Below are 12,741 nucleotides of genomic sequence, written 5' to 3'. Positions count from 1 at the left end.
AGAAATTAGGTAGCTGAAATATTTCTATTAAATGTAATTTAATTGTAAAAGTCAGTGTGGGCTTGGAGGGATGGAGGATTTCTTCTTGAAAATTGCCCAGGTAGAAGATTGGCATTTGCTGATCCCAAAGTGTCATTTCCTGAGAGCATCCCTTAATTGAAGATAGATCACAGAGGAAAGCAATATCCTATCATTCAGAGCTGTTACTTCATATTCAGGATACAACTAGCATATTAGACAGCGTTCCAGAGTAAAATATATTAAACTGCAAGTGATAAAGTAGGAGTCGGATAAAAAAAGACATCTGTAATTTTGCTTTTATTGTGTGTCTTCTATAGGCAGAATATTGCTGTCACTCAGAAAAAAAAAAAAAAAGAGAGAAAAGAATGAAAGCTCCTCAGATTCCTCATTATATTTAGCCAAGTAATTGGGAAATTACTGTTAGTTTCTGTTAGCCTTGAAAAAAAAAAAGGATGTTTTTTCTTACAGAATGAGGCAGTCCAGTTCACAGCAACACTGCCCAGTTTGGCCTGGCAGCAGGACGTGGTGACAGCCACTTTGTTTTGTGGATGAACAAAGTGGGAACCTGGCTGTTTCTGTTAGTTACCTTCTTGTAAAGAGAGTGTAAATCTCCCAAGGAGAACCTGGCCTCACCCCAGGCTCCTGGTGGCACCTGGCCTCACAAACTGGTCCTGAGCTATTTCAGTCAGAGCTTCCTCCACTCCAGTTAACCTGGAATGACCGAGAGATGGAGCTGCAAAGGAGATAATTTTAGCTCCAAGTCCAGAGACAGTTCTGGAGACACTAACAGCCCCTGCAGCTCTGGCTTACAAAGGCATTGTAGAAGTATTTCTGGTTGCTTATAGCAAGAGTACTTTAGGCCAAATCCTGTTCAGCTTTACATTGTCTGAGTTCAGTGACCTATAGTTTGATTTACGTCATGGCAGGGGGTTTTTTTGCTATTCATTCTGGCTTTAGAGATGTCTGTTATATGCCAGAAACTTGCATTTATTGTCAGAAATGGAGCCAATGGCATGGAAATAGGCACAGTTTCTCTACTTTCAGGTTTCCTGGGAACTATGCCTTATTAATTCACATCTTTTAACAGGAAGTAATGGAAAGCACTTTCTAAAGCAGAAATATAGATGTTAAAGGTTTATCATAATTTTGGATCTTTTAGTCTGGCACTGATAACTGTAACTTACTGCATTCGTTTTTTGGAGGGAGGCTTAAAATAACTTTTGAAAATGTATTAATATTGTACTTGTTGAAATATAAAATAGACCTGGGGATTTTAATTTAATATTAGCCCCATCAACCAAAGCAATCTTATTTTGTGGATGGGAATTCATCCTATAAGAAGTGTTCTTTCCATTTTCCATAGCTGGAGTATCACTCTCTGCTTCAAGTGAGTGTGGTGATTTGAGAAGCTGATCACACAGCAAAAAGTAAACCATGAGTAGCTGGGCTTGATTATGCAAGAACTCCAGGATTTCAAAAAGACAATTAAATTACCTTGATATTTTAAAACCCTGCCTAAATTACCTTCACAGATAATGCCAATAGGCAGGGAGAGGGGCCAGAGCTCTTAGATGTAGTCCAGGGTGACTGTTTCAGTGGTGCTCAGTGCACATTTGCATCAGAGACTTGATCCTACCACCTTTGTGGGAAGAAATCCCTTCTGCCAGGGCTTGGTGGCATGGCTGAGATGTCAGGTTGGCACCTGGGTTTGTAAAGCAATTGCCCTGGCATCTCTGCAATGTCAAAGTTCTGACTTTGCTGGTATCTCCCAGGCTCTCCCTTTCCTGTTGCTCCTGTATTGCATTAACATTGCTTTTTCTGTTTGGATGATTTTGTTTTATCAGCTAACAAATCTCTTGTATTTTCATAGCTTGTCCCACTGGTTTTTGGGGCCCTGACTGCTTTCATTCGTGCAACTGCCACAACGGAGCAATGTGCAGCCCTTACGATGGAGAATGTAGATGTACTCATGGCTGGACCGGGCTCTACTGCACTCAGCGTAAGCCTTTCAGAGCCACTGTTGTGCCAGGGAATCTGCCAAAGTAGGTGCTGCTACCTCGTGTCTCTTCCGAGTATTGCAGTCTTCCCTGGTAAACCACTTGCTGCTTTGGGGTATCTTTGTATCACCCCGAAGAAACAAGTCCTGAAGCTTTTCAAGACGTTGTATGCCCTTGGCACTCGATAAAAGAGGGACTGATCATTAAGATTATTGAGTCACTGTCTGAATTTTCAGTCTGTGTCCCTGCTGGTTAAAGTCTCAGTATATAGGGTCAGATTTAGGAAAATACTGGAGATTTCTCATCCCACTAGTACTGAATTATCAGCACTGTGTCAAAGAGGTCAGATTTTGGTGAGCCCTTCAAGAAGCCTCTTTCAATTGCAAGTAAGTGCTTGATCTCTGGCCTTTTAGAGACTTGTCTTTAGCCATCTTCTTCACTTCTCTAAAATGCAGTGTGTCTAGATGGGTCAAGTTTTCATTCTTCTGAAACTTTCAAGTGGCAATTCTGTAAGAGATGAGAAACACTCCTTCAAGAAAATTGGCTGTCATAGCATCTCTGCATTGAAATGATCAAAAGAGTGCTATTAAATATACAGAGGCTGAAAATCCATAGATTTAGAGGCCTACACATTTTGTGCTGATAATACATCTGAGTTTGTGTTTCAGCTTATTTCTTAGTCTTCCCTTATTCTGATTCCTGAAAGGTTGCCCAGCTGCTTTTTATGGAAAAAACTGTGCCAATGTTTGCCAGTGTCAGAATGGAGCAGACTGTGACCACATCACTGGCCAGTGCACCTGCAGGACTGGCTTTACAGGCAAACAATGTGAGCAGAGTAAGTAGCAACAGGACTTCATTTTACTGTTTCTCCAGGGTGGGGGTGTGTTTCACAATTCTTTGCAGAAATACACTCTTAAATGAGGTGCTGATGTCAGCAAGAGAGAAACCCCAGGCTGCTTGTGTAATCCACTGGGAGAAGGCATCTTTGGAAGGCTGGCCAGGCTGCTTAAGCATAAAGAAATGCAGTGAATCCTCTGCAAATTAGGCCTTTCTATTCCCAGCCTGAAGTTAGGGGAGATAAAAGCAAGTCACTGCACTCAGTCCTGACTGGATGGAGCCTTCCCAAACCACTTGTACCTAATTAATAGAGAAACACAAGCTCTGTGTTGCCTCACTATCACTGCTGAGAGCAACTGCATCAGCTTTCCCTAGGCATGAAGGAAGAGAGAAGAGTTAAAAGAAAGGACTGCTTTCTGCTCTGTCTTCCAAGAAATAATGGGGTATTCTTACACAAGTTATGCTCTAGATGTGGGTCAAATAAAGATTCATCTTTGCAATAGGAACAGATCAAGGGAAAAAGTAGTTGCTTGCCATTTTTGGGAGTATCTACATTTACCTTGCATTGTGAGCAAGTGTTTAATAATGAATTTCAATCACCTTGTGAGGGCACTGGCATATCTTACTGTAATTGTTGTCCATCTCTTGGTGACATATGTAGCACACTGTGCCAAGTGGCTATGTTAAGAACAGAGAATTAGAGGGAGTGGAAAGTGTAGCTGAATAATTACTTGTTTGTCCTGTATAGTAAATCAAAAGAAAATTCTCACACTGTTACTTCAATTCTAAATTCAGGGTGAAATCTGTCTCACCTTACCAAGGCCACAGGATTTTGTTCCTTTTTTTTGGCAGTCAGGTAGTACACTAACATTCCTGCTAGATTCCTGCAGGCCTTCCTCAAAGCCTCCTAACTGTATCTGACTACATGGATCTTTATGAAAGTATTTGTACATGTAACTAACTTCATGAACATCTTTTATTTTCTGCTTGCATTCAGCAAAATATGTATCTCAGGACCAAATTTGGATGCCTATGTGGGGAATACATATAGCATCACTCTAACTCCATAAATGGCCAATTTACTGTGAATTTGTACATGCCTTTTCTGCAACCATGAATAAAATGGGGAAAAAAGTTCCCTAGTAGAACTGCATCACAGCAGATTTTATACAAGAAGCTACATTTATAATGTGACCTCGATACAAAACCTGAGACTTTCTTTTCTAGCAAAACTACAAATGTATTTATTTATTTGGTTTTCTACTATTTAATGAGAAAGTATCTCTTCACTAGGACTCCTTCCTTCTCAGAATCCTGCTGGATGTGCAGTCACACTGCACTGCAGATGAAATGCCTAGAGGCAGACATTGTTTCTGTGGTGCAGTCCAAAAATTAAGTTCTTATTAATGTAAAGTATCAGAATGAGCATTAATTATTCCTTGCTGGGGACCTGCAGATGAGACAAAAATACGTTAACCCTCACTACAAATCATTATACAGATTCTGGCTACTGTTCATTACTGAATATGAAATTTTGGCTACTAGAAGTCACTTAGATACCCACACTGGGAGGGAATCATCATGCTATGCAGAACACTTGCAGTGTCATACAAAAACAAACAACTTAGCATGTAAAGAGTTGTAGCAAGCATGCATGGTTCAGTAATGCATCTTCTGTATGGAAATCAGTAGGCTTTGACAGAAGTTGTTTCTTTAATTTTTTTATTGAATAGTGCCTCAAGAAGTACAGTAAGCTGCCTACAGATTTATTGTAATAGCCCATCAGGGTAATTGTATGAATACATTTCTCAGCTGAACATTCAATCTTTTTATTTTTGATGGAAATAAAAATACAGGGTGGAAATTCCTTTTGTACTAGGAATGCTAACAGAAGCAGAGCAAATCAAACCATTCAGATGCTCAGTTCTGTAACACCATCTACACTGTTATATTCACCTTTGAGCACTGGTGGGGAGAAGTATGTAAGCATGGGGGATTTGTTTGGTAAAAGTCAATTGTCTTCATATAAAGGTACATTAAATTTTTCTTTACAACTGCCTTCAGGAAAAAAAAATGCAGAGTTGCTGGAGAATGCTGTGCTCTTTTAAGGTGTTGCTTATGGCTTCTGAGCTCATGACCTGCTAAATTCTGTATGCTTGTGATACACAGCAAGGCTTTTAAAGTGTCTATATGTATTATTGGTTTCATCCTTGTGATGACTTTCCCAGGAAGTTTCAGCTTAGTAAGTAATACCTCAATGAAATGTACAAGAAATACATTCATCTCCTGCTTTAGAATAATGCTATATCACTAATCCTAAAGACTATGAAACCAGGGGAGCTTTTCTACTGAATTTTCCATGGCAAGCATTTCAACCCATTCCTCCCCAAAGCAGAATCCTTTCCAATCTTTTTCTTTGGCTTCCCAGAGTGCTCACCTGGAACATTTGGTTATGGTTGCAAACAACTCTGTGAATGCATGAATAATGCCACATGTGACCATGTCACAGGTACTTGCTACTGCAGTCCAGGCTTCAAAGGAATCCGATGTGATCAAGGTACAGTGAAATTCTCTGTAAAATCTCTCTCTTTCTCCTCTCTCTCCTTCCCCCCACCCCAATGATGTACTTGGTTTAAAAAAAAACAAACAAAAACCAACAGTATTTCAAGAATGAAATGCATGATTCAATTTACAGTGTGTTATGAATTACTTTTAACAGCGGCTCTTATGATGGAAGAATTAAACCCCTATACTAAAATTAGCCCTGCTCTTGGATCAGAGAGGCACTCAGTGGGAGCAATCATTGGAATTATTATTCTCCTTCTAATTATTATGGTCTTGCTGGCACTGTTTGTGTGGTATCGACGGAAACAGAAGGAGAAGGGCCATGACATGCCAAGTGTATCTTACACTCCAGCCATGAGGATGACTAATACAGATTACTCACTTTCTGGTAAGGGTCTTTTTATGTTAATCAAATACAGACTCATATTCCTGTATGTTGGGGAAATACAAGTTTCTGTGATGTATAAAGTGTTACTCAAAAATAATGGCACTCGTGTTCTTCCCCTGAAGACCATGATCTTTTAACACAGCAGGGACAGGAAAGCAAATAGAACTTAAAACTTGATTTAAGATGCTTTATATATGAAGATACAGGATATATCTAGGCAAGAAATAATCTGCATTTAATACATCTCTTTTTTAAAGCCAGCTGCCTTCCTATTGCAGTGCAGGGTTCTCCCTGTCTGCAGCCTTTCAAAGATGAGTTTTTTCTTTGCTTGAGGAACTGGTTTCACTGGGTCAGTCGTAAGCTTTTGGTTTTGTCCATGTTGCAGCTTGTGATCTGAGGTCTCCTATTTGTTGATTCAAAAAAAAAAGTCATACTGAGATCACATTTCTTGCTTCTTTCTATCTTCTGCTACTGCTATGGAGGACAGCTTTTCCTGACAGATTGGCTTAACATTGAATGTGATCTCTTCTTTACCACTTTCATCCTTCTCCATTCTTCTCTGGCTAGTATCAGATAGGATGCTAGAAAGTAGGTGGTTTTACATCCTTCCTCTTTCCTCCCATCTGTCTCTAGTGGGGAGCCCCTCTGTGCTTGCTGCCCTCTGCACTTTGCTTCTTCATTTCCCTTTAAATGGCTGAATCTGTGAGTCTGAGTAATTAGAAGCTCCTGAAACAGGCAGAGGTTGGCAGAGGGCAGGTAGCACCTCTGCTTCCCCAGTCCTGCATTGCCTTTTTCTTTCTGCTTCCAAGTCTAAGTGCAGGAGTCCCAGCCACTTGTTGCTGCCTCTGACCTGGCTTCTGTGCTGTCTCCAGGTGGCAAGGCTGGAAGCTTCTGTCTGGATTTCCCTGCCCAGGACACTTCTGGTAGGAAACCTCTCTTACCAAGGCACTGATATCAGTGCCTGGGTGCAGCCAGGGCTTCATCAAGGAGCTTTTTGACTCCATTACTCCACAAAACTCCACGACTTCAGTCCCCACATCAGGGACATGGTTTCCTGCAATGATCAGGGCCTGTCTGCTGAGCACCACTGCCTAAATTCATATTGAGAGCACTGATGCCTATTCTAGAGTATTCCTGCTTCTGATAGCTACAGGATTAAAAAAAAAATAACCTTGGATCTCCTCCCATTGCCTTTTATTTTTGAATTTTAGCTTTACAGCCTCTTGCTTTAAGCTGCCCGTTTGGGTAAGAAATGTAGGAGAGTGTTGCCAGATAGAGCTGACTGATCCTTGGCTAGTGGCCAGCACAGTTTGGCCTGAAATTTGTCATTTCAACATCATTTGAAGAGCCAGACCCTGAACATGCAGAAGACAACAGTGGCACATCTCAGCAGCAGTGAGGCTCCAAGTTCAGAGAAAGCAGATCAGGGCATGGAAAAATGCCCTGAACTTTTCAGCAATTATTTTCTCTCATATTGGCACTTTATCCATTTATTTACAAAGCCTGCTTACACCTCATTTATTTCTGTGCTTTTCTAGTTGATGTATGTGGAACCCAGCATGCTTAAGAGGCACAGCTTACAAATTTCAAAATAAGGAGATGAATATTGCTGAGGTTGGGAGTTCCTGACTGGAGTAATTGAGCTTCTCCCTTCAGACAAGGGAACAGAAATCCCACGGTTGTTTTTTCTCCATATTTTACCATGAATAGAGATTTAGCAAATGAACCTGATGGTTTGCCAGTGATACTCTGCAAGAAGTCCTGAAAAAAGGCTAATGCTGAGAAAGGATACTTTATCCTTCAAAGGTAATACAGACAGATGACTTTTCTTCTCAGACACACAGAGGAAGATACTACACTTGAACACATTGGCAGCCCAGAACTGTCCTTGCAGGTTATGTCTTTGTGAGCCTTGCATCTCCATATGCAATGTTCTTCACATTCCTTTCAGGCAGAGCCACCTATCCCAGAGCTCTTGATTCCAAGGTATACTTAGGTACTTAATGGAAAAAAGAACTATCTTGGGGATGGCTGAATTCCTAGATACATTGTAAATATCTGAGGGATCACATCCATCAGCATTGAACCTGGGATCTCTTCTGGTCCTTGAGCAATGACAGTGAATTTAATTCTTGCCCTTGTGGCACTGCAAGTTATCAGTTTGTAAAAAAACATTAAGTACCAAGTCCTCACAATCCTGAAGAGCACCAGGTCAGTGGTGTTGTATGGGCTTCTCTAGGAAGAAACTGGATAATGCTTCCTTCCTGTTCATCTCAGTCAGTGATGGGGATGCAGAGACTGGGGCTTTACTATATTCTTTACCCATCTTTCTTTGTGCAGCCCTTGTTGCAGTATAAATTTTATCCCTCGTAAAGCTGCAACTGAGTGGGGTCAGCTGTCTCTTTCTGGAGATCACAAAAACAGTTTTCTTCATGTCTCACCCTAAGAAATTAGAAATAATTTGCTCCATCTTCATCTCATTATAAATTGGCTGCAGGTATCAGCATTTTTTCAAGCTTTGGTCTTTGTTTTAGAAGGGCATTTATGAATTCCAGACAAGGGCTTGTGGAAGCTCCCTGCCAAATTCTGACTGCCCTCCAGCACCCTCTCCTACTGAAACATCCAGTAACCTTCCCACCTTTGGCCTTACAAATGCTGTTTCCAGCCTTTCACTTCTATAAAGCAGAAAGCCAGCACAAGGCACCTTCCCCAGCTGAAAATGGAGAGATGGATACTTGTCACAGATAAGAAACAGAGACTAAGAGCATGGCTGGATGGCAAGAACAACATATGTATGTGCAGTTGTGTGTTGCAGAGGATGCTGAAGGACAGTAGCAGTATTACATAAAGGTACAGGAATTTCAGCCTGGAGTTTTGTGTGTGGATTCAGAGCAGAATACTTTGCAGATGTACTCATCCAATTGATAGAAGCCCATGTCAACCCATGGCCTCAGAAATTCCACCTGAACGCAGGAAGGGGAAGCCCCTGGGCAGCCCTTAGACTCTTTTGCATTTTTGGATGAAGGATATGGCAGCAAAACACACACTCTGCAGCCAGTGGGAAAGAAAACCACTCATGCAGGGAGAGCTTAACCACAGCACATGGATCTGAGAGCAGGCTTTCCCAAAGAAGCCTGAAATCAAAATGGTGCTGCTCCCCAGCAGGAGAATGGTAGATGGCATCCAGCAGAAGATTTTAAAGTGTAGGTTGTTTGATTCAAGGAGATGGGAATAGAGGGGGAAACCACAACAGTGCTGGAGAGCAGCAGAGTTTTCTTTTCAGGACTCACACAGATTTGGTTATTGGCTGAAGTTATCTTTGAGGTCCTATTAAAGTCTTAACAAACTTTCTGATATGAGTGAATCTTATGCTGAGAGCCAAAATCTAAGCTTAGCTTGATACAAAAACAGTGTCATGAATCTTGCAGCCCAGACACTTACAGAACTGATCTGCAGATGATGTGTAGTAGGAGGTGGCAGAGTGAACTTTACTGCTTGGACTCTTCAGCCACCCCCTGACATTCTGTGTGGGTGGAGAAGATCCACACAAAAAGAAGAAAACAGTTCCATTTTGCAGCTTGAGATATCTGGGCTTGTATTTACTGCAGAGTCCCTACTCATTCCCTTTTTCCATGGCTGGCCTTGTGCCCACTTTCCACACTACCTTTTTCTGCTGCCACTGCAGGATGGGGACCAGTGCTTTTTGTGTCACCCCACAGCCCTGGCTTGGCACAGGCACTCAGTCTTTCAAGTGCCAGAGCATCCTGGCCTTCATCCAGACCTCGTGGGTCTTCCATTGAAGCACAGCCACAGGCTTGAGGGGCTCACAGCAGGACTCTGCCATCATGGATCTCTTCACAGGACTGATCTCCCCATCTTAACATTAACATAACCTTTGGGGTTTATGTTTTGTTTTAATTTAAATCATTCCCTTATAGGTGTTTAAGTCTTCACTTACTCTTCAGAGCAAAATAACGTTCTCATCTTTGGGAAGTTGTTTTTTTTGTTTTGGGGGTTTTTTTGTTGTTTTTTGTGGGTTATGGTGTTGGGTATTCTTAACTGGGATAGAATTAGATTTGAGTTTGATGTATATCCAGCCAGCAGTTACAAGAGCTTCATGAATAAATGTGTAGAAAATGGACTGTGCTATCAAGGTAAATCAGCCTGGGTGGATACTTAAGTATCGACCAAATGGAACTGTGCAAGAGGAGTAATTCCGTGTATATGGTGCTGCATGCAATGAAGGAAGAAAAGATTTTTGGTGCTGCAGGCTTGTGTACAAGCTCAGATTCATTAATTCAGCTCTGTGCTTAGCAGTGGAGAAGCCTGGCAGATTTTTCCTCCAGCTCATTTTGGGTGCACAAAACAAGCTCTGGCCGGATAAGCTGGCTGTGAACTTGGGTGTCAGCTGGGTCACAGTGTCCCTCAGTCTGTGCCCTCTTATCTGGCAGCAATGGCAGTGGCCCAAGCCTCCTGACCTTCCAGCTGGTCCTTCTTGCCCACAGCTGAGCCAGGGCATGAGAGATAAGGGAAGGGGGAAGGCACAGCTGAACTGGTGGGACTCACTTCTACAAAGCAGAAAGAGACAGACTCCAGTGTCTATTTAATGGGGCTGCAGGTTGTGAGAAGGATCAATGAGCTCTGCTCCTCTGCTGAGCTGCTGCTCCCTCACAAGCAGATTCAAGGTTGTGTGTGAGCAGCTGTGTTTGGGATGGGCACACGCTGGGGTTCCAGCCCCAGTTCTCATTTGCAGCCCCCCAGAGACAGTTGTTTCTTGCTCTGTCTATTGCAAATATCACGGAGTTCTAGTTCAGAGAGGTGATGAAATCCTGGCTGCTGTGCTGGGAAGTGACCAGCTGAAAAAAACCAAAAAAAGTTAAATGCACATGTTTTAGTTCTAGAATCACACCCTGATCTGAGAGAATTTGTTAGCAACAATCTCGGGAAAAAAGCTAGAACTAAAAAACTCTGCACTTCCTACAAAGCAGAGCTGATCTCAAGAACTGCTCTGCGTGGTTCAGCAGAAAACAAACACTCCGAGAGCTGTGCAGGGGTGCACAAAGGCTCCTCTGCCCCAGCACTTATGCAATGGACACCCTGCAGATAAAACCACTTCTTTGAAGTAGGATATTTTGACGTAAATTAAGCTAAATCTAGATCTCCACAAGATGTCAGCAAAGCAAAGTGCATGTTCACAGGGATGCAAACACAGAGGGCAAGGAGAGGCAGCAATCAAGATCTCGGGTGCTGGGGGCAAGCAGCCACCCCAGCACTTCATTATCCTTCCCATGTGAAGGTGTTTCCTATAACTAACCTTTCTGCCTTCAATTTAAGCCCCTGGCTTATTAAAACTAACCCTCATTTACTTCTTACAGGGCTTAGCTGTTTAAATGATGCTGTTTCAGCTTAAATTTTTCATCCTTTCTTCTGATGGCACGTTGAAATATTTATCAATTTGTTATTAAGCTGGAACCAGATTGGGATTGATATTTACATTAGGACTGCCAGTATCAATACGATGCCTTTCTTGGTAAATTATTTTGTTTGGTAAATGTGCTCATAAGTTAAAGTAAGGAAATAAATAAGATGTCTCTGAGTCTAACAATGTGACTGCCCAAGTTTGCCTTTCAGTGCTGCAGCTGAAAAGTTACCTAAAATGTTTTGGACTACTTGGTATGGCTATAGCACCTTGTTTCTTAACATTAACTATGTTTTTTGTAACAAAAAAAGTTTTAATTAATTATTTTATAACTACAAGGGTTACTCTCATCATTTGCTCTTACCTGTGTATAAACAAGAAAGAAACTGTGTTGCAGACCATCCATGTCCTGAATTCTGCGTTTCTTCCATAATTTACAAAGCAGCTGAACTGTCAAGAATTACCTCTTAAGATCTTCAAAAAGATAACGCTTTATTAATTAAATGTTTTGCTTTATCTCACTTTTAATGCTTCTAGCCAAGAGCTTCACACCATGGTAATGCAGGATAGTTTTCACCTGCAGACATTCTGTAACACCCAGGACTCTTAACAGTTTTCTAAACCTCATCATCTCAAGCATGTTTTCAGTTTCATAAGAATCATTCTGGCTTCCAAAGTATTTTGTGATGACTTATTTTCTTCCCAGATGTATCTCAAGGTAGCAGCAGTGTACACTGTTTTTCCAATCCAAGCTACCACACTCTCTCATGTGGTGTGACCTCACGCTTCTTTACCAGTAATCTGGATGGAAACAGCTCCAGTAAGGTAGATATTATCCCACCCCACCCTGTTCTTACCAGTTCAAGGAAATCAACCCAAGCAATGCCTGTTGGATCCTGTTGGCTGCCAGCATTAATTAAAAATCCAGTAGCAGCACCTGACATTGCAGCTCTAACAGACCTTAAAGGTCTGTTTTCCCCTGGGTGTATCTTCATGATCTCTGCCTGTGGTAACTGGAGTTTCAGCATGTGCCTGTCTGGGTCAGTAAGCCTTGGGGTCTTAGCAACTCTAAGGTATGTTTGCTTCTCAGGAAAGATAAATACCTAAATAGTTATAATTATCCATCAATATAATAAAAGCAAATCGATGAAGCGTTAAGTCAATAACTTGACTTTGCTATATCACAGTTTGCCTGATGAGCACACACATTTCCTGCTGACACAGACAAGCAAGTAGATGCAGGAAGGTATCCAGGGTCCTTCTTAGCATTGTTGTTGTCCAGGAGCATTCCAAGAGCTCTGCTGTTGCTTCTGGCTCTCCAGCAGAGCTATTCAGACTGCATTGCTCCAACAACCAGGAGCACTTGCTATGTGTTGCTATTGATTCCCTAGCACCAGGTGTGGATTACACTGTTACTCAATTCACCAGGTTAGCAATAAATTTAGATATGGTAAATGTTCAGACAGCTTTTCCTCTGGAGTCTTAATAAGCCAAGGTGGGGAAGAAGGTAGAGA

General features: G+C 41.7%; 1 protein-coding gene across 1 annotated transcript in view; it reads left to right on the top strand.

Annotated features, from left to right (window-relative positions):
• The window catches only part of MEGF11 (multiple EGF like domains 11), a 190,425-nt gene that overhangs the window by 159,000 nt on the left and 18,684 nt on the right, over positions 1 to 12,741 (top strand). The window contains exons 17-21 of the mRNA XM_030457045.1: positions 1,892 to 2,020; positions 2,725 to 2,853; positions 5,284 to 5,412; positions 5,575 to 5,808; positions 11,934 to 12,052. Coding sequence (XP_030312905.1) covers positions 1,892 to 2,020; positions 2,725 to 2,853; positions 5,284 to 5,412; positions 5,575 to 5,808; positions 11,934 to 12,052 — 740 coding nt within the window. The remainder of the gene's footprint in view (positions 1 to 1,891; positions 2,021 to 2,724; positions 2,854 to 5,283; positions 5,413 to 5,574; positions 5,809 to 11,933; positions 12,053 to 12,741) is intronic.

The sequence above is a fragment of the Calypte anna genome, chromosome 10, assembly GCF_003957555.1.
Source record: "Calypte anna isolate BGI_N300 chromosome 10, bCalAnn1_v1.p, whole genome shotgun sequence".
Taxonomy (NCBI): domain Eukaryota; kingdom Metazoa; phylum Chordata; class Aves; order Apodiformes; family Trochilidae; genus Calypte; species Calypte anna.
This window is presented reverse-complemented; position numbering and strand designations above follow the sequence as displayed.